The sequence below is a fragment of the Schistocerca gregaria genome, chromosome 3 (genome assembly GCF_023897955.1).
Source record: "Schistocerca gregaria isolate iqSchGreg1 chromosome 3, iqSchGreg1.2, whole genome shotgun sequence".
Classification (NCBI taxonomy): Eukaryota; Metazoa; Arthropoda; class Insecta; order Orthoptera; family Acrididae; genus Schistocerca; species Schistocerca gregaria.
In genome coordinates this window covers 785,559,187-785,580,718 of record NC_064922.1, presented here as the reverse complement: position 1 = coordinate 785,580,718, position 21,532 = coordinate 785,559,187, and the positions used below count along the sequence as shown (strand labels likewise).

At 37.4% G+C, this 21,532-nt stretch overlaps 1 protein-coding gene across 2 annotated transcripts in view; it reads left to right on the top strand.

Moving 5' to 3' along the window:
- Nucleotides 1-21,532, top strand: part of LOC126354228 (polyglutamine-binding protein 1) — a 50,203-nt gene that overhangs the window by 7,916 nt on the left and 20,755 nt on the right. For both annotated transcript variants that reach the window (XM_050003715.1, XM_050003716.1), the window contains exon 4: nucleotides 700-875. In XM_050003715.1, coding sequence (XP_049859672.1) covers nucleotides 700-875 — 176 coding nt within the window. The remainder of the gene's footprint in view (nucleotides 1-699; nucleotides 876-21,532) is intronic.

Sequence of the window (21,532 nt, the reverse complement as noted above, 5' to 3'; positions counted from 1 at the left end):
AGTTAGTCATGATACCTAACTTTACCAATATGGCCACAGTGTGCAGTGCATTTGAGTAGTGTGCTATTCAGCAACTTCAGGCACTTCCACGTGAGGCTGCTGACCACAGATGGTGGCTCAGTCGCCTGCAGCAGGAAACCAGTGGCTTCTGGCGGGCAAATACCTTCTATATTGTTTTGCATCGGCTCTGGATTGTCTCTCTTGTACACGCTACCAATCTTTAATGTTCCAATTGCATTATGAATTTCAGGTTGTGACTCAAATAAAGCTTATTGGGTTTTCATGGCCACATTTCTTATTGTGTTCAGAATTTGAGCAGTAGAGACTGTGTAACAATTCTGAACACTTTTGAAAGTTTCAGTTCTGGTACTAAAAAATTATGCCCTTCAACATCACCCCACACCAGTGGTTGAAGTCTAAGCAACAGAAAATTTCTTCCTGCAAGAAAACTAGATATTCTTCAAATGTGAAAAGAAGTAATGTGCTGCTTTGATAGCTCTACAACATACAATTTTGAATTGCACTGACAAAGCAGTGATTGTAAAAGTAAAGAAAAAGTTTTTTATAATTAATTTTACTTATAAAAACACAACATAAAAATAACAAAACTGATTCTGTGCTGCCATATCAACTTTTTATTAACAATTGGATCTGTATGCATTTATTTCAGAACTGAAACAGATCATCACTCTTTTTCAGGGTCACCCAGGTTGTCCAAATAAATACAACATTTACCATGAGTGTTCTGTATTTTGTCAAAAGCATTGGGGAGACGGAATTACAGAACCAGACTCCAAGTATCTAGCAAAAAAGAGAAAATTGCTACGTAAATATCCTCTCCCACAAAACTGGATAGAACTCTATGATCCTGGAACGTAAGAATTATTTTTAATCATGCAAAAAGTATTTGATTTTCTTTGTTGCCAACATCTACATTTAAAAAAATTGCAAATTCTTTATAAATGTCCATATATATGCTACCAATATGACAAATTACATACTAATATTTGGTACACATTTAAACTGTAGGAAAAATACTCTTGAGAGAATGACCAAGTGTGTATTTGCACCTCACATCAGTGCCCTATTTATTTATTTTCTCCATTGTAACTTTCTTACAAGATTTTAAATCCGTACACTTCATAAAGACAAAATAAACTGGATGGATACACTGGTAACAGGCTTCAAGCTTCGAGATAATACTAGGATCTTAGTATAACAATAGATATCAGTTATAATCCAGCCAGTGGAATTAAGAAATTGATTGGGATAAAAGATAAGTAATGGTGAACCACACAGATATGCAAAGTTTTGAACAAAAATTAAAATAGATGCAAACCTAACAGATGTTAATTGTGGAAGGAATTGAATTGAGCCTTTTTGTGACAGTCAAGTATAAAATATTTTGGGTTCATGGCACAACCACGTAGTGGAGTTTTGAGTAATATATGGCTGACTGACTGATTGACTCACTGCTTCATTCTTGCATATATCTTGTTCCATAAATCGATTCAAAACTCCATTCTGGATGCTAAACAGAGATTCAAGGAAATTATTTTTACCTCTAGTATTGTGGTTGTAACTTTCATAGTTAATTAAAAATTTACTCTTATTAATATCCATAAGTAACATGCTCGGGAGTTAATGTATTGGCATGTGAGTATAAAAATCACGATTTGCTGAAGTAGTTTTCACAATGTGTTTGTTTATCAGATTTACACAATAGTCTTTCTGTATGCTTCTGAAAAATAAATATTTTTCTGACCTTCCCCCACAAGATTATACCATAGGAAAATATTAAGGGAAGTGTAAAAAATGTACTAGCAGTCCCATTTGGTTCTCGACTTAGTGAGAATTATTTGAAAGAGGAAAGCAGACAACTGAGTTTTTTCATGTATCTAGTAACATAGTTTCAAAGGATTACATAGAAATAAAATATATCAGCAAGGCCCTGTGCCTGTCAGTAAGAAATTTGAGAAGATCTGGTTAGATTTTTTAAACTGGTCCCTTCTTTAGCTTAGTTGTAACTTAATTCTTAGTAAACATGGCTTGACAAAAGATATTTAAGTTCTGATATATAAGATGACCCTGAACAACTGAAATGGGTTGCTTAGGTAAACCTTAATCACCCATAGCAGCCAGCATGTTTTTGATAATTTTGATGAATCATTGCAGTCATCAGAATTTTAGGTCAATGCGGTCTTCAGTAACCATTAATATTTTTCTTTTGATATGACCCCATAAAATGGCCATTTTGCCCATACCTTTCAGCTGAATGTTCGAGTTATAATAGAAAGTCCAGAAATGAATAACAGTGGCGTGGAATGGTTCGTTACTATTACACAACAAAACAGAAAGAAATATTTGTACTTTTAAACAAAGTTCTTCCTCACAAGTAGAACTCTTTACACATTCACATAGCTCAGACACACATGGCCTCTGTCTCCAGACACTAAAGGCCTTAGCACTTTGAGAGATTAACCATGTGTGTGTGAGTTGTATGAATGTGTGAAAGTTCTACTTCTGAGTTATAATGGAGGGAAGAGATGACTTGATAATATAGTCAGATTGAAATTACTTTGTGATTGACGCTTCAGTGAGTCGAGTGGTAGCGGCCAGCAGGCAACCAATTCTAGTACTTTCACGAGCATCACAGGCTGCCTTTTTTGTTGCACATTTTTCAGGTATAGACAGTGCCTTGAGAAGTGTGGCTGGATGCACGTCAGCAACACTGCCCCCTGTCACTGCTTTCTGTCAATCACGAAGTAAAGGTTTTAGCCCATTCACAGTTTTTTTACTAACTGCCATCATCATGAAATGTTTGTGCAGAGGGATCATACTATTTCAGACACAAAAACTTGAATAATTACTCAAAGAATGATTGTTTTGATCCTAATCAACAGAAGTGCCATAATGGTTAGGTCAGATCATCTTGTCACCCTGATTTAGGTTTCCTGTTATTTTCTGTACCTAGCATGAATGCTGGTAAAGTGTAAAATTGTAACCAATCTGAAGATTAGTTGGAACATAACATTACTTCACTAGTGGTGTTTCAGTTCAAGGTGGTATGCCCTTGCCTTACTTTGAACTGATTTAACCAGCTAGTAATATGGAGGTATAAAGTTTATTCTTAATCACATTAACATATAATTGTCATGGTAAAAGAAATAGTAAATGATAGAAAAAAATCTTAATTCGACTGAGGTTTTTGCCCAAGTATTTGGATTTGTAACCTGAGACTCATTCATTGTGCCACACTGAATGGCAGAATGATTCCTTAAACAGGCCATGGCTGCTTCCTAGCTCAACACTTTATTTTTGTAAATGAACAGATATCCACTTTTTCCTCATTTGACATCAAGATTCTTCCTGACAAGTGACATATTATATCCTCCCACCCCCCTAAGACATAAGTCGCCTTTCTTGGGCTCTTGATAAAATCTTTAAAAAATAATATTAAATCTTGTGATCATGGAAATGCACTGATTTTAGGAATGTGTACTTCAGTCCTTAAAAACAGAATTCTTATAGGATCACTTTGCTGTCCATCTGTATGTATGTCCGTCCGTCTGACTGTTAAGAACTTCTTTTCCCAGGAATTGGGTAGACATATTGAGATGAAATTTGTGTCACATACTAAGAACTACTTGATCTTCTGAGCCAGTGCAAATGATATGGCCATTTGTGTCATGCAATTGATAATTGAAAAAATCACAAAAAAATCTGTAGGGTACTTCCCATCTACATAGACTCATGAAATTTGCCAAAAAGCAAAGTTTCGCAATAAAAGTAAAGAAAAAATCTGAAAATTGTTAATTTGATATTGTATCACATGATTTTTTTTTTTCTTTTCTTGTCTTTGTATCTGTCTGTGAATCCCCCTTTTTCTCAGGAATGGGTAGATGTATGAAGTTCAAACATATGTCACATACTATATAAAAGATCTATAGTTCCTCCACAATGTAAAATGTTTAAGCTTCTACATCAGCACTATCAAAAGATACAGCTGTGTGTGTCACGTATTTTTATATCTTGCCAGTATTGATATTGATAACAGGTAAAACTCACCAAACTCCTCAATTCCAGGGATGGATGAACTATTTATATAAATTATTAAGATTGTACAGAACCCTCATTGTGCAAGTCCTACTCACACTTATCCAGATTTTTATTTATTTTAAAATAAATTTCTGAATTTTATTCCAGTGTTAGATATTAAATGAAGAAACAATTGACCTACCAGGTGCAAAAAGGGAATATCTAACAAAATTTGAAGTTTTCGTGTTTTTGTATCAGTGGATGACTGGAGTGTAATTCTATGCACTGTCTGAAGGGTCACACTTATGTCCACTGGAACAAGGTTTTGTTGGCCATTGATTATCTTGAAAGTTGTGGACTGGACATATCTAGCACTGCTGTTCCCTTTCTGCAAAGTAGACAATGTCGACCATGCAAGACGTTTCATTTACCATGAAGGAATTGCAAAGAGAACTTCTGATGAAGGTTATAGGTCTTTGTTGGACTACATTCGACAACATATTAAAGAGCAAAACGTGCAGATTCTAATATTGTGAAGTAACACATGTCCTGGACAAAATAGAAATCATACACTGGGCATTGTCTTCTTAATCTGTTTGATAACAATCTATTAAAAACTATAACCCACTATTTTCCTGTATGAGGATGTTGCTTTCTGACCTGTGACAGAAACTTGAGGCTTTTAAACAGCTCATAAGGAAGAGTGACAGAATATATACAGTGTAAGAATACTGTGAGCTAATTGGGGGGGGGGGGGGGGGGGGGGAGTGTGCCTGGGTATTTCTCTTTCGAAGTAGATGATACTTTAGCTTTTGATAAATGGATGCCTAGGCACTATAAAAAGATGTGTATGTCAGATGAAACAGCAAGAAGTGATATTCCTAAAGAAACTAAAATTACACTTCAATTGTCCAAGTTAAAACATATTGAATATAAATCAGATTTGAAAGAAAAGAGTATATTGATGGACTATACAAGCGCACACATTCTCTGAAATGCTGCAATATCCCTTGGAACCTACGTCATGAGAAGGCGTACATCATTAGTAGTGCCCCAAAAGTGATAAGAAAACTGAAGGATCTACAAAAACTTGTGTAACGTATTCTTGCAGGATACAGTGAGTTTATAGGTCACTTTTCAAATGGCTCACATTTACACAGAAGAGATGTCAATGAAAGAAAGTAAAAGATACCCATAATGACTTTGTTCCTATGTTTTTTTGAAGCTTCTTTGTGGTTTTACTCACATCCTTATTTTCTGTCATGTGAAATGATGATAAAAAAGTTTTCCTGGTGGATTATTATTTATTTCATTACAGTTTTTAAAATTTCCGTGACTGTAAAGCACATACTTTGCAAAAAGAACATATATACAGTATATGTAATGCACAATAATTGTTTTATACATCACATGATAGAAAAGTTTTCTTTTCAGTATTGTGACAAAACATGATCGCAAAGCAGCAGAAAAGTTTTGTGTGCGAACTTTGTCTTTCAAACTATCAATAAAGTTTTTATTGTCAACTGAACATTTACACATTTATTAGGCATGTTCTTCCTGCTTCTTGTAATTCATTTCATTTTTATATAAGGTAATTCCTCAGATCTTTAAAAGCTTTTAATGAAAACGTAAAGAAAGATCAATTGATTCGTTGTAGCTTTAATGAAAGTGTAACATCTATCAAACTAATTGCAGAGAATGATAATATAAAATTTCTCAGTGAAAATAATCAATTTTTGAAAATATAATGTAACGGTACTACTACTACTACTACTACTACTACTACTACTACTACTACAACGTGATCAGGCCCAATGGACCGCACGCATCTACAAGTTTCCTCCTCCACTGTATTCTGTCCATTGCTGCTATCCGCCATTCATCCACATCTATTGACATTTGTTTTAAATCTTCATGGAGTCCATCCCTCCAACGCTTCTTGGGTCTCCCTGGCGGTCTCTTTCCTGTAGGTGTGAAACCCAGGAGCTTCCGAGGCCATGTGTGATCCTCCATAAGGGGCCACATGGCTGGCCCACTGCATTCATTTGGCTTTGACAGCTCCTCCTTTTTTATGTAATGATATACATAAAAATATATTAAAAACAAAGATGTGTATGTATTGATGGATATGTGTGTGTGTGTGTGTGTGTGTGTGTGTGTGTGTGTGTGTGTGTGTGTGTGGGCACGCGCGCGCTGCGCGCGAGTACATACACATATAAAAGGTATAATGTATGCAAGTTGGAGCCAGTGGTTCCTTATTCTGGCAGAAAGGTTGAAGTGGGAGGAAGGATAAGTGAAGAAAAAGGACTGTTGAGGTTTAGAAAAAGGAGTAGAGTTCAAAAAAATCACCCAGAACCCTGAGTCAAGGGAGACTTACCAGATGGGATGAGAAGGAAAGACTGATTGTTGGGGACCGCACCACGTGAGATTTGAAAATATCATAGCTTAAAGGTGAAAGATACGGTAATATACAAGACAGACTTTTGTATCTATCCAATATAAAGTTCCTGTTACTTGTTTAGTTTAATATTGGAAATTTTTAATTCTTTAATTTGTAAATCGTTTTACTTTCCATTGAAAAGGTGAAACAAAAATTTAAAAAAATATATATATTGTCTAATTTTATATCAACACAAGATACTACTTGACTGTATAAGTTGTTATATGTTGTTATAAGTTGTTATATGTTACGAAAACTGACCAATAAGTACAGTTAAATTTTAGAAATCTGCCATGAAAGTAGTTGAAATTTTTATGTGAGCGATTGAAAAGGAAAATACAAATTTGTGTGTGATACGAAACATTATATTATACAAGTCATGTGTAATTTATACAGTTGTTAAGTATATGTACTATCAGTTTTCCCTTAGATAAAAATATTGTATTAATATTTTTCATACCTTAAATTCTTTCATAATAGAATCTGAATCTACTGACTGCCAGATATCACTTTCAGTGGTAGAGTCAGAAGGATTCATAAGTGTACAAAAGTGATAGTGAAATGTCAGTAAAATTGTTTTTAAAAAATGGAAAATGCAGGATGGAATATAGCAATATTATGAAGAGGATAGTTGCTATACACCATATAGCGGAGATGCTGAGTCGCAGGTAGGTACAACAGAACGACTGTTATAGAATGAGCTTTTGACCAAGAAGGCCTTTGTCAAGAAGGGATGACACATACACACACAAAAGCACAAATGCAACTCACACACACATGACCACAGTCTAGAAGCTGAGGCCAGACTCTGGCTTCAGCTGCCACACACCATGGTGGTTTGTGTGTGTGTGTGTGTGTGTGTGTGTGTGTGTGTTTTGTCGTCTTTCGACAAAGGCCTTGTTGGCCAAAAGCTCATTCTGTGACAATCTTTCTGTTGTGCCTATCTGTGACTCGGCACCTCCACTATATGATGAGTAATGACTATCCTTTTCATAATACTGTTAGAATTTCTTTTTTTTTAATATGTGAAAATGAGCATTGTAAAAAACTTTCAGCGGGAAGAATGGCCACTTCGTCATTTAATTCCTTCTTATCAATGTAATATTCATTATCACTTAACACTATCAATATACATGCACATGACTTTAGTTTTCCGCCATCCCACATCGGTAGCTCATGAATTTGATATAGAATTCTGAAGCTCTTACTATGGCTATCTGTAAACTCAAATCTATCTTTCAGTAAGCAGATACCTCCATCAACAATTTGTGTTAAAGGAGCAGTCTGCTTCACATTCATCTATAGGTTAATCATTACATAGGTAAATTACTCCTTCACTCTCCTGTGGCAATTTTTTTTTATTTATTTATTTTTAAGTCTGAATAAGATCTAAGTTTTTCCTCAAGTACTTTCGCATCTGTTATCACACTATTAATGCCCTTATCTGGTCTCATCACCTAAAAAAAATGTTGCAAACACTTTCAACTATATCCACAGCATTGTGTAGGTTTTTACTTTAACTCTTTTGAGAGCTATGTTGATATGATTGATTCTAAACGTAATTCATTACCAGACCTCTATACAACAGAGGCATCTGAATTATTGTAGCATTTTTGCAATAGCAGTGCCACTATTTATTTCAAAAACTTCTACTTTGGAACCTTCACTGACTTCATAAACATCATCATACACATGTTTAATGTAGTATCTATGAGGCTCCTAGGAATCTATTTGGCTTTTGCAATAGGTACAACTGAAAAGTTTTACAGTCTTAATTAGACACATTCTGCTTCAAAATACCCCATTGATAGGTAGCTGTAGAAAATAAAGTGAAAAAACTTCTTGAACTGTTCTAGAGAATATGGCAGCAACAGGACATGATAGCCCTGCATTGTTTACAACAATATTTAATTAGTGAACCTCACTTGGAACAAAACATTCTTGAAAGTTAAAGTAGGATTCTTTTCTGAACTCCTATATTTATCCCTTTTATTTTCAAACCATTACCATACCCCTAGCCTTGCATATTTTTCAAAATAGCATGCCTTCTTACCAACTTTTTAAAGAGAACATCAGTTGTACATTTGTCAGTAGTATGCGTAACTGGAATAAATCCAAGGAAATGTACTTTGATAATTATTTCTTCACCAAGCCGTGTCTGAATAAAACGAATGATCATTGTGAGTTGTTATTTGTGACTTGTATCAAGAGTACAGTCTCAATTAACTGAGTAGCTATGAGAACAAAGTCTTTTCTCGACAGCACTGTTGTGTAAAACATTCTTGGTCTTTATGCTGCATCAGTCCAGGGTAAAACCTTGAGCTTTTGATGATAAACTCCATTGTCTTCATCAGGAGCAATAGCAGCTGACTGTCAAAACTGCTGTCTTTTATAGCCCTTACACAGCTTCTGATTTGTCAGTAGTTCTGTAATGCTTTTGCTGATGGTATTCACATCTGCACTGGTGGTGCCACCACTCCTGTAGTAATGTAAACATTGTGATGAATATCTTTTCCACGTTGAGAGCTCCCTTCTGTCACTGCTAAGATTATGTGCACTGTCAAAGTTGAAGTGCTTCCCGCACATTTTAATTTTCTACGTACATTTTTATTTACAGAATTCCCGTATCTAGGAGCCTGGGACAGAACTTTTGTTTTGACATGTAGTATTTTGTGTTAGTTTGTGAGGCCGAGTTTGTGAGGCCAGTGCTAAACAATTGCAGATTTGTCCAATTCTCAAATTTTAATATGCTGTTGATGTTTTGCAAAGCAGACAGAAATAGTGTGGACGTACTGACAGCCACACTCAAAAGGGGTGTTAATCCCAGGGATCCTCAGGCTGAGACTTTCCTTAACAGGGCTTAGCACCTCCTTTATACGCTTAGGATGTCAGTAGTAGGTCTTATACTTTGTCTTCTCAGGACTCTGCTGGATGTAGTGCTGCAGAAAGGATGAAATACAGAATGAGATTTTCACTCTGCATCGGAGTGTGCGCTGATATGAAACTTCCTGGCAGTTCTGTACCAACTGAGCTACCCAAGCACAACTCGCGACCCATCCTCACACCTACAATTTTGCCAATATCTCGTCTCCTACCTTCCAAACTTCACAGAAACTCTTCTGCGGTAGAGCACTTGCCCACGAAAGGAAAAGGTCCTGAGTTCAAGTATCGATCCAGCACTCAGTTTTAATCTGGCAGGAAGTTTCAGGAAGAAATACAGTTGGTGGCTCATCATGTGAATGCTCAATTTCCAACTGCATTACAGAAAATCGATGGCATTTTAAAATTCTAGAACTGGAGAAATCTGCAGTTACTGAGCACAGTGTCACAGACTAACACAAGATACTGTTTGACAAAACAAAAGTTCTGTTTCAGGCTGCTAGATACCAGTATTCTCTCATTAAAGAGACTGTTGAAATTAGAATGTACAAGGAGAAATTCAACTGTGACAGTGGATGTAATCTTAGCGGTGCATGAAAGGAAGCTCTCGATCAGAGAAGAGGCAAAGATATTCGTCACAACGTTTGCACTACTAAAGGAGCAGTGGCACCACCAGTACAGATGCTGACACCGTCAGCAACAGTATTACATAATTGCCGATGGATTAGAAGATGTGTATGGGCTATAACAGGCCAGTCAGCAGCAGTTTGGACAGTCAGTTGCTCCTGGTGAAGATGATAGAGGTTATCATCGACAGCTTGAGATTTTATTCTGAATTGACATGGAAAGATGTTCAAGAATGTTTTATACAGCTGAGTAGTATGTCACTTTGGCTCGAGGTTTTGTCCTGAACTGACATGGAAAGATGTTCAAGAATATTTTATACAACTGAGTAGTATGTCACTTTTTTAAATTAATTTGAATTGTAATCTTGTATACATATTGATAACTTACTCTTTCAACACATCAGACGTGTTCATATGTTCTATTAGTTCCAAAAATTTCCTCTATTTTCTTGTAAGAGTGTGTCTAATGTTTCTCAAAACACCAACCACTGTGTCCCCAGGAACTTAGTTATGCAAAACAACCATTCTAATATCTCATCTCAGTATTCAGTCTCAGGCTGAATGAGTTTCTGATTTTCTTTCTCAGGCTTTTTGCCTTAGCATGAACATCACTGTAAGTCTAGTAATTGGTATGCATGTGTAACGCTTGGGAATTTTTCTCTGTTGGACTAGAAATCTGGGCATATTTTTCCAGTATGAAAATCATGACATGCCTGCAAGTGAGGTAGTTGCAGCATTGAAAAGTTTTTCCCACATCGGAATAAATATCTGTGAATTTCTTCACCATCAGGGAGTTTTGTTTCGTATTTTGCTGGACACTACCTCTCTTAACACCAATCACTTTAAAAGGTCCTCTTTCTACAAGTTTGTCATGTGTCATCAGTTATTTTATCTCACAATGCCCACAGTTAGACGATAAGTTAAAAATGTATGAGCCAAGTGATCCTACCTGCAACATAAAATCAATTTTTTTTTTAATTTTAAATCAGTTGATAAGCACCTCATACTGACAACAAGCAGGTGAAAAATTAATATTCTATGCACATCTTAAAAGAGGGAGAGCAAGAAAATCCTACTACAGATGTCTGCTGAGTGGTATGTCACAGAATAGAAATAGGTTCCTGTATAACTGTATCTATTTATTCAATATGAGGGTGAAATAATTCCAAAAAGTCATTAAAATTTCTTTGTCCATTCATAGATTTTAAACCACCCCTTGAGCCAGGATCTATCATCTGCATTAATCGGTATTTTCATTTATATATATTAAGCAAAAGCACAGCAATAAATAATTATCCACTAAGTGAAGCCAGGTTTGACAAACTAAGATTTTAAACTTGTATATTGTTTGTAAAACTCCTCAGCAGGTAACACAAAATTGAGAAATAAGGTTGATGGTTTACAGGCAAGTTTACGTACGCTGCTTCAACAGTTCTCCATAAGGTGTGAGCAGTCGTGAATACTTAAGAGTGGCGAGCACCTAACTCGTAGAAATTACTCTTTTGTAACTCTTACATCTTTAGTCTGAACTGCTTTAGTAAATTATTTCTGTAATAATGTACTTTTTTAGTAACTGCTGGAGAGCTCAATTTCTGTTTACTTCTTTAGTTGTAACTAAAGTAGTAATGCCTTTTTACTAAACAAGTAAGCCATTTCTGCACACTGCTGGCAGGTGCATTAAGTTCCTTCCAGGAAAATATTGATTGTTGGCAGACATTGCATCACCGTTTGCATAATTTACGTTCATCGCTATAATTTTAGAATCTAGAAAGGATTATTAAATTGAATTATTAAAATTGGAAAATCTAAATGCTATTACACAAATTAATGATAAGATCTATGTACTATGAAAAAGAAATGTGCTATTAATGGATGAATCCATTGTTAACCATGCCCTCTACAGCTACCAACATCCATTGTTGGTTGGTGACACCTATTAATTTAAATGCCAGTTTGAGATCTAGCAGCAACATAGAGGTAGCCAAGAAACATTCAAAAAACATACCAGAAAATGAAAAAGAGCAGTTTGCTGAAATAATAAAAAAATACATAACTGCTATTGAATCTAAAAAACACGATGTCAACATGCTAAAAAGGAAAAAGGCTGCAGGGGAAAAAATACAGGCTGAATACAACGCAGAAGCTCTTACACAAAGATCACAAGAACAGCTTAAAGTAATTTGGAACAATGTGAAAGTGAAAGCAAAGAAAATGAAAGCTAAATGTAACCAAAAACAATTTCAAACTGGCCATGGAGTAAGTGAGATGAAGATCGACAATATAAGCCAAATGGTTGTTGAGTTATGATCCCACAAGTTTTCAAGGGGATAGCTGGAGTTAACGACAGTGACACATCTGAAGATAATTTGATACTTTCAAGCAACTTTGATGATGATAACTGCTCTGAAGGTAGCAATGAAACTGCTAAAGGTGGAACTTTATCCCGTGAACCTCGGCCTGCGTTCTTTGGTGGGAGCTTATCAGAAGATGCATGCAGCAAAAGAGGTACAGAACATGTGATTGTAGTGAAGAACCGAGAGTTGTTTGAAAAAGCAGACATGCTTCATTCCTTAAAAATGCATGAAATATGAGAGGAAAACAATGCAAAAATTTTATTAACAGCCTCCTGAGTCTTGAGATTTTTTTTTTTATATATATTTTAAAAACGACATATGTGAAATGTGGGGGAAAAAATCACTGAATTTGAGAAAAATAGTAAAAAAATCCTACTTTGGTTATTTGGGCGTAAATGCAAATATGCTATACGATACTTCAGGTCTCAGGATAATCAAAGCTATTCATAAATTGTAATATGTAGATTAAGGATGTTGTTAGTGATAGTTTTGATTTATAACAGGGGAAAATAATGTTTAATACCATCTAGAAGGAATGTAGCAGTTTTTGTTACATTATTTCGGTGGTAAATTACGAAGTACAAGTTCCACAAATACACATATCAACGGTTATGAAATGCAGCAAAGCAGTTTCACTGTGGATTTAAGCATAAAAACACTTTGCAAGTTACACATTTTGTTCTATAAAGCTTTTTAAAATTCTCTCTACGACAGTTTTGAAGTATTTTTGGTCCAATTACCTCAGGAATGTGCTCTGTTTGCTTTCGGGTTTCTGGAGGTGGCAGTGTTATTGGTTTCCTTCTTTTTGGGGCACTAGTCTCAGGTTCTTCTTTTCTTGCATTGTCGTCATGATGCTCTTGTTGCTCTTGATTGTCTACTGTTTTGTTTCGATTCAGAAGCTGTTGTGCAAACACCATCTTAAAAGCTCTCAATTGTAAAATCTCCTTTGCTGGAGTGTTGGATTTCTTCTGTTCCTCTTTGTACTGAAGCCAAGAATTACAAACTGCAACATCTGTGAAATGGCATATTGTTCTTAGTGTCCATTTCTTGGTCCTTGCACCCATTGGGCAGTAGGAATTGAGTCTATCTGCCATATCCACACCACCCATGTTCTGATTATAATTTTTAATTACACTGGGTTCCTCAATATGCAACTATTTGCTCTCTTTCTTGGATCACCTATGGCATGTCTCACTAGGTTCAATACCTTGTGCAGTGGAAAGCTTCACAACACTTTTGTTGGCCATCCATTTTGTAACTGCCAACTTTGGTCGCTTCTGACCAGCGTGTCACATGAGCCTCATCCTTCTTCCTGCAGATCATTATCTGGCTTCAGCCGGATCTGCTTAGGAATTCTGTTATTCATAATGGTTCCTGTAGACCCAAGGCCTTTCTCAAGCAGCAAACCAGCTAATTTCACAGATGTAAAAAATCTGTCATGGTAACAGTACAAATGCCACGTACAAGCAACTGTTGAGGAAATGATGTTTTGCATCGCTAACAGACAAAATCATATATTGTTCCATCGGGATTGGCCAAAACAAACACTTTAATGCCAAGTAGATTTGGTTTTCCTCTTACATACTATTTGAAACCACAGTGGCCTTGAAATGGAACCACTGTTTCATCAACAGCAATGTGGAGAGATCTGGGTTGTAGAAAACAGCCTCCTCTGACCTTTTCCAGGAATGGATGCATTTTCCACAATCGATCTTTCTGTCTCTCATTTTCAGGTATGTCATTGCCAAATACCACTTTTAGGGAATTCCTGAACTGAAAATACCTATCCCTAGTCAAACCCTCTGTTATATTAGGTATCTCCCATTGTTTTTGCCAATACTTACTTACTATAGGATACTGTAAGCAGGCCATCACTATAGTTACAGCAAACCAACTCATGATATTTTCTGCAGTTGTTCCAAGAGATTTACCATACAGCAAAGTATATGTCTGATTTGTTTTCTCTGAAATAAGTGTAAGCAGAGAGAAATCTACATACTGTAGAAAATAATCAAGACATGTCCATCCTTGAGAGCTGATCTGTTGATAAGGTTGTAAAATTGGAAGATTTTGGTACCATGAAATTTCTTCGCCTCCAAGTTTCCCTGTTGTTTATAACTTCTGTAGCTTAAGTATTCCACTACTTCCTTATCAATTAATTTTGAAAACATGTTATTTACAAATTAATTACAAATTTGAAATGTTAATTTCGTGAAAGTATTAGTCTCGTATTAAGTATGTTCATCTGTGAGAGAGACAGAGAAAATATAGTAGTAGTTTGAAATGTATGAGAAGATGTTACTACATTGGAGCCTGAAGTATAGTACACTGTACTTCATTGTTATGACCTCCCTGTTGCTGTTAATTGTATACTTATTATTCTTAACTGAGACAATGTTCAAACATTAATAAAGGCAACATAATTTTTCAGCCTTGTGAAATGATGTTTACTGTGTGCTTACTTTGAAATTCACCAGATTGGCGTGTCTGCCTTCTGTCTGCACCCACCATTTTTGCTTCGGATCACTACAAATACAACGAAAACATGTGGAACAGCTTCCTATGTAGTCACAGTGATTGGCCTCAGATGTCAGCACATCCTAAACCCAGTAGCAAGCACCCATTAACGTGCTGCAATCTAGTGGGAATTTTTGAATTTTCAGGATGCGGAGTATCGTATACTATACTCGGGGACTCAGGAGAATAGAAAGACAAAGAGAAATCATGGAAGAAGAGCATAACCATAAAATGGAAATTATGAATAAGTTCAAGAATGTAATGGAGCAAATTTCAATTTCCAGTTCTTCAGCCAATGTGCTCGAGAAATTTGGGATTTTGTGAATGAATAAGAAAATATTCATATGTATAAAACATCTTTTACTTCCTTGATATTTTTTTAAAATGGTTAATATGTTCTTGTTTCTTGTATGGCATAAAATTTGTGTTTATCATTTCAGCATCCAGCATCGATACCAATTTTTGTTAATATTACATTTTAAGATTTATCTGAATTAACAATATTATAAAGTAAGTATTTGTGAAACTTCCTGGCAGATTAAAACTGTGTGCCCGACCGAGACTCAAACTCGGGACCTTTACCTTTCGCGGGCAAGTGCTCTACCATCTGAGCTACCGAAGCACGACTCACGCCCGGTCCTCACAGCTTCACTTCTGCCAGTATCTCATCTCCTACCTTCCAAACTTTCAGAAGCTCTCCTGCGAAACTTGCAGAACTAGCACTCCTGAAAGAAAGGATATTGTGCAGACATGGCTTAGTCACAGCCTGGGGGATGTTTCCAGAATGAGATTTTCACTCTGCAGCGGAGTGTGCGCTGATATGAAACTTCCTGGCAGTTTAAAACTGTGTGCCCCACCAAGACTCGAACTCGGGACCCTTGCCTTTCGCAGGCAAGTGCTCTACCATCTGCACGTGCTTCGGTAGATCAGATGGTAGAGCCCTTGCCCGTGAAAGGCAAGAGTCCCGAGTTCGAGTCTCGGTCGGGCACACAGTTTTAATCTGCCAGGAACTTTCATATCAGCGCACACTCCGCTGCAGAGTGAAAATCTCATTCTGGGAAGTCCTCCCCCCCCCCCCCCCCCCCCCCCACACACACACCCTCGAAATAATCGAAACATTGTATGACTTTGTATACTCAAGTAAGAAATAAAATGAGAATGTTAATACCCTAATGCAAAAAAAAGAAAGAAAGACAAAGAACGTAACTATAAAATTACACATGGATAAAATGAGTCACTCTTCACTACATTAGTGACAATCCAGTGGCTTATTTATTCATTTACGAAGCAAAAGTCTTTACACTAACTTCTAATTGTACTAGCAAACTGTTGTTGTTGTTGTGGTCTTCAGTCCTGACACTGGTTTGATGCAGCTCTCCATGCTACTCTATCCTGTGCAAACTTCTTCATCTCCCAGTAACTACTGCAACCTACATCCTTCTGAATCTGTTTAGTGTATTCATCTCTTGGTCTCCCTCTACGATTTTTACCCTCCACGTTGCCCGCCAATACTAAATTGGTGATCCCTTGGTGCCTCAGAACATGTCCTACCAACCGATCCCTTCTTCTAGTCAGGTTGTGCCACAAACTCCTCTTTGTCCCCAATCCTATTCAATACCTCCTCATTAGTTATGTGATCTACCCATCTAATCTTCAGCATTCTTCTGTAGCACCACATTTCAAAAGCTTCTATTCTCCTCTTGTCCACACTATTTGTCTTCCATGTTTCACTTCCATACATGGCTACACTCCATACAAATACTTTCAGAACCGACTTCCTGACACTTAAATCTATACTCAATGTTAACAAAATTTCTCTTCTTCAGAACCGCTTTCCTTGCCATTGCCAGTCTACATTTTATATCCTCTCTACTTCGACCATCATTAGTTATTTTGCTCCCCAAATAGCAAAACTCCTTTACTACTTTAAGTGCCTCATTTCCTAATCTAATTCCCTCAGCATCACCCGACTTAATTCGACTACATTCCATTATCCTCATTTTGCTTTTGTTGACGTTCATCTTATATCCTCCTTTCAAAGAGGAATATTTTCAAGACACTATCCATTCCGTTCCACTGCTCTTCCAAATCCTTTGCTATCTCTGACAGAATTATAATGTCATTGGCGAACGTCAAAGTTTTTATTTCTTCTCCATGGATTTTAACACCTACTCCAAATTTTTCTTTTGTTTTCTTCACTGCTTGCTCAATATACAGATTGAATAACATCGGGGAGAGGCTACAACCCTGTCTCACTCCCTTCCCAACTTCTGCTTCCCTTTTCTGTCCCTCGACTCATATAACTGCCATCTGGTTTCTGTACAAATTGTAAATAGCCTTTCACTCCCTGTATTTTACCCCTGCCATCTTCAGAATTTGAAAGAGAGTATTCCAGTCAACACTGTCAAAAGCTTTCTCTAAGTCTACAAATGCTAGAAACGTAGGCTTCCCTTTCCTTAATCTAGCTTCTAAGATAAGTCATAGGGTCAGTATTGCCTCACGTGTTCAAACATTTCTATGGAATCCAAACTGATCTTCCCCAAGGTCGGCTTTTACTAGTTTTTCCATTCGTCTATAAACAATTCGTGTTAGTATTTTGCAGCTGTGACTTATTAAACTGATAGTTCGGTAATTTTTGCATCTGGCAACACCTGCTTTCTTTGGGATTGGAATTATTATATTCTTCTTGAAGTCTGAGGGTATTTCGCCTGTCTCATATATCTTGCTCACCAGATGGTAGAGTTTTGTCAGGACTGGCTCTCCCAAGGCTGTCAGTAGTCCTAATGAATGTTGTCTACTCCTGGGGCCTTCTTTTGACTCAGGTCTTTCATTGCTCTGTCAAACTCTTCACGCAATATCATATCTCCCATTTCGTCTTCATCTACATCTTCCATTTTTATTATATTGTCCTATATTACATCTCCCTTGTATAGACCCTCTATATACTCCTTCCACCTTTCTGCTTTCCCTTCTTTGCTTAGAACTGGGTTTCCATCTGAGCTCTTGATATTCATACAAGTGGTTCTCTTTTCTCCAAAGGTCTCTTTAATTTTCCTGTACGCAGTATCTATCTTACCCCTGATGAGGCAAGCCTCTACATCCTTACATTTGTCCTCTAGCCATCCCTGCTTAGCCATTTCGCACTTCCTGTCGATCTCATTTTTGAAACGTCTGTATTTCTTTTTGCCTACTTCATTTACTGCATTTTATATTTTCTCCTTTCATCAATTAAATTCAATATTTCTTCTGTTACCCAAGGATTTCTACTAGCTCTCGTCTTTTTACCTACTTGATCCTCTGCTGCCTTCACTACTTCATCCCTCAAAGCCACCTATTCTTTTTCTACTGTATTTCTTTCCCCCATTCCTGTCAATTGTTCCCTTACGCTCTCCTTGAAACTCTGTAGAACGTCTGGTTCTTTCAGTTTATCCAGGTCCCACCTCCTTAAATTCCCACATTTTTGCAGTTTCTTCAGTTTTAATCTACAGTTCATAACCAATAGATTGTGGTCAGAGTCCACATCTGCCCCTGGAAATGTCTTACAATTTAAAACCTGGTTCCTAAATCTCTGTCTTACCATTATATAATCTATCTGAAACCTGTCAGTATCTCCAGGCTTCTTCCATGTATACAGCCTTCTTTTATGGTTCTTGAACCAAGTGTTAGCTATGATTAAGTTGTGCCTTGTGCAAAATTCTACCAGGTGGCTTTCTCTTTCATTTCTTAGCCCCAATCCATATTCACCTCCTATGTTTCCTTCTCTCCCTTTTCCTACTACCGAAATCCAGTCACCCATGACTATTAAATTTTAGTCTCCCTTCACTATCTGAATAATTTCTTTTATTTCATCATACATTTCTTCAATTTCTTCGTCATCTGCAGAGCTAGTTGGCATATAAACTTGTACTACTGTGGTAGGCGTGGGCTTCGTGTCTATCTTGCCACAATAATGCGTTCACTATGCTGTTTGTAGTAGCGTACCCGCACTTCTATTTTTTATTCATTATTAAACCTACTCCTGCCTTACCCCTATTTGATTTTGTATTTATTACCCTGTATTCGCCTGACCAAAAGTCTTGTTCCTCCTGCCACTGAACTTCACTAATTCCCACTATATCTAACTTTAACCTATCCATTTCCCTTTTTAAATTTTCTAACCTACCTGCCCGATTAAGGGATCTGACATTCCACGCTCTTATCCGTAGAACGCCAGTTTTCTTTCTCCTGATAACGACATCCTCTTGAGTAGTCCCCGCCTGGAGATCCAAATGGGGAACTATTTTACCTCCGGAATATTTTACCCAAGAGGACGCCATCACCATTTAACCATACAATAAACCTGCATGCCCTCGGGAAAAATTACGGCCGTAGTTTCCCTTTGCTTTCAGCCGTTCGCAGTACCACCACAGCAAGGCCATTTTGGGTAGTGTTACAAGGCCAGATCAGTCAATCATCCAGACTGTTGCCCCTGCAACTACTGAAAAGGCTACTGCCCCTCTTCAGTAACCACACTTTTTTCTGGCCTCTCAACAGATACCCCTCCGTTGTGGTTGCACCTACGGTACGGCTATCTGTATTGGTGAGGCACGCAAGCCTCCCCACCAACGGCAAGATCCATTGTTCAGGGGCGGGGAGGGGGGGACTAGCAACTAGGTGCCATTTAAATTAAAGTAATTAAGCACAATAGACCTTCTGACAGCTTGGCCTGCAGCATCTGCTTCTGGCTGAAGTGCATATTGTTCATTGTCATTCACCTCTACAGCATCAGGGTGAAACACATCTCTAATTTCTATTCCAAAGTTGTGTAGAACTGCAGCAGCCACAATAACATTCGGACACTTGTTTGGTTTAAATCGCATTGTTTAAGTGGTAATTTGGAAACATTTCTTCCAAACACCGAATGCTCACTCTATTACTCATCTGGTAGCAATACGGGCTCTATTGTAGCGCCATTCAACTCCCGTGTGGGCTCGGAACACCGGCATCATAAGATGTTTGGAGAGAACATATCCACTATCTCCAACAAGCAACCGATCATATTGTCCATTTTCAAATTCTGCAGCAAATCTACTATTGTTCCAAATGCATGCATCTTGCATGGAACCCGGCCAGTGGCTTACCACATTCAAAATCTGCATATATAGGCTTCACATATGATTTGTGTATTGATAGAAAAGAAATTCTTGCGATTTCTGTATGTTTGTGCTTGCATTCCAGAAGGACAAATTGTGGGTATATGTACACAGTCTATGGCCCATATGACATTTGGAAACCCACCAGTTTGACAGAATCCTCTTTTGTTTTGTGATACATCCGTGGCTCTATGGCTTGTTCACATACATTGACTTTAAGGCAACTAAACTGTTTATCTCGCTGTTAAAAGCTCTTCCAGCAGTAGTACAATGGATATTAATGAGATCCCATGCTACAATTTGATAAGTACCTGTGCGAAAAATTTGCAGTAACAGCTCCAGCACACCAAGCAGCAACTCAAAATATTCCTTACGCAACCAAAACTGCTCTTTGAAATCACTGTCACTATACATCAGAAATGGGTCTCTTGTCTCCATTACAACCACCATTTGTGGGATGTTCACCCCTTCCTCCATCTCCATATGTTCTTCGTAATCCAGGTAGTCCATAGAATTCAACACTTGAAACACAGAACTCAAAGATCGCACCTTACTCTCCTCTACTGTCTAGGAGTAAATTTTGGCCTTATTTCCTTCTTAATTTACTAACATAGTAGTGTACTCTTCAATTGTGCTCTCAACCAGTAATGGAGTAAACAAATTTACTTTGGAAGTAAATGAAAAATTTACTCTTGGAGTAATTTACCTCTTTAGTTCAGTACTATCGACTCGAAGTCACCAATTTCCTTCTCTCTTAATAACTTATTACTTTAGTTTCACTTATCCCTGGTTGGTGCTCACCACCCTTAGTGGTCAAGCCCAGAGAAAGAGTAGTGATGGGCGACATGCACAGGAGCTCAAAATGTATCATCCATGTCTGATGAAATTACTGTCCCTGTTTTATTTTGTAAGTGATTGTTACAGGCTTCAGTCCAAAGACTGGTTTGATGCATCTGTTCCTGCCAGTTAGCCACAAACAATCCAGAGATGATAGAGAGCATCATGACTGATACAGGGATTAGTGATCACAAGGTCGTTGTAGCTAGGTTCACTACAGTTTCTTCCAAATCCATCAGAAACAAACGCAAAATAATTTTATTTAAGAAAGCGGATAAAGTGTCACTAGAAGCCTTCCTAAAAGACAATTTCCAGTCCTTCTGAACTGACTATGCGAATGTAGACGAGATGGGGCTCAAATTCAAAGATATAGTAGCAACAGCAATTGAGATATTCATACCTCATAAATTGGTAAGAGATGGAACGGATCCCCCGTGATACACAAAAAAGGTCCGAATGCTGTTGCAGAGGCAACGGAAAAAGCATGCGAAGTTCAGAAGAACGCGAAATCCCGAAGATGGGCTAAAATTTACAGACGCGTGAAATTTGGCACGTACTTCGATGCGAGATGCCTTTAATAAGTTCCACAACGAAACATTGTCTCGAAATTTGGTAAAAAAATCCGAAGAAATTCTGGTCGTATGTAAAGCAGACAAGCGGCAAGACGCAGTCAATACCTTCGCTGCGCCGTGCCGATGGTACTGTTAC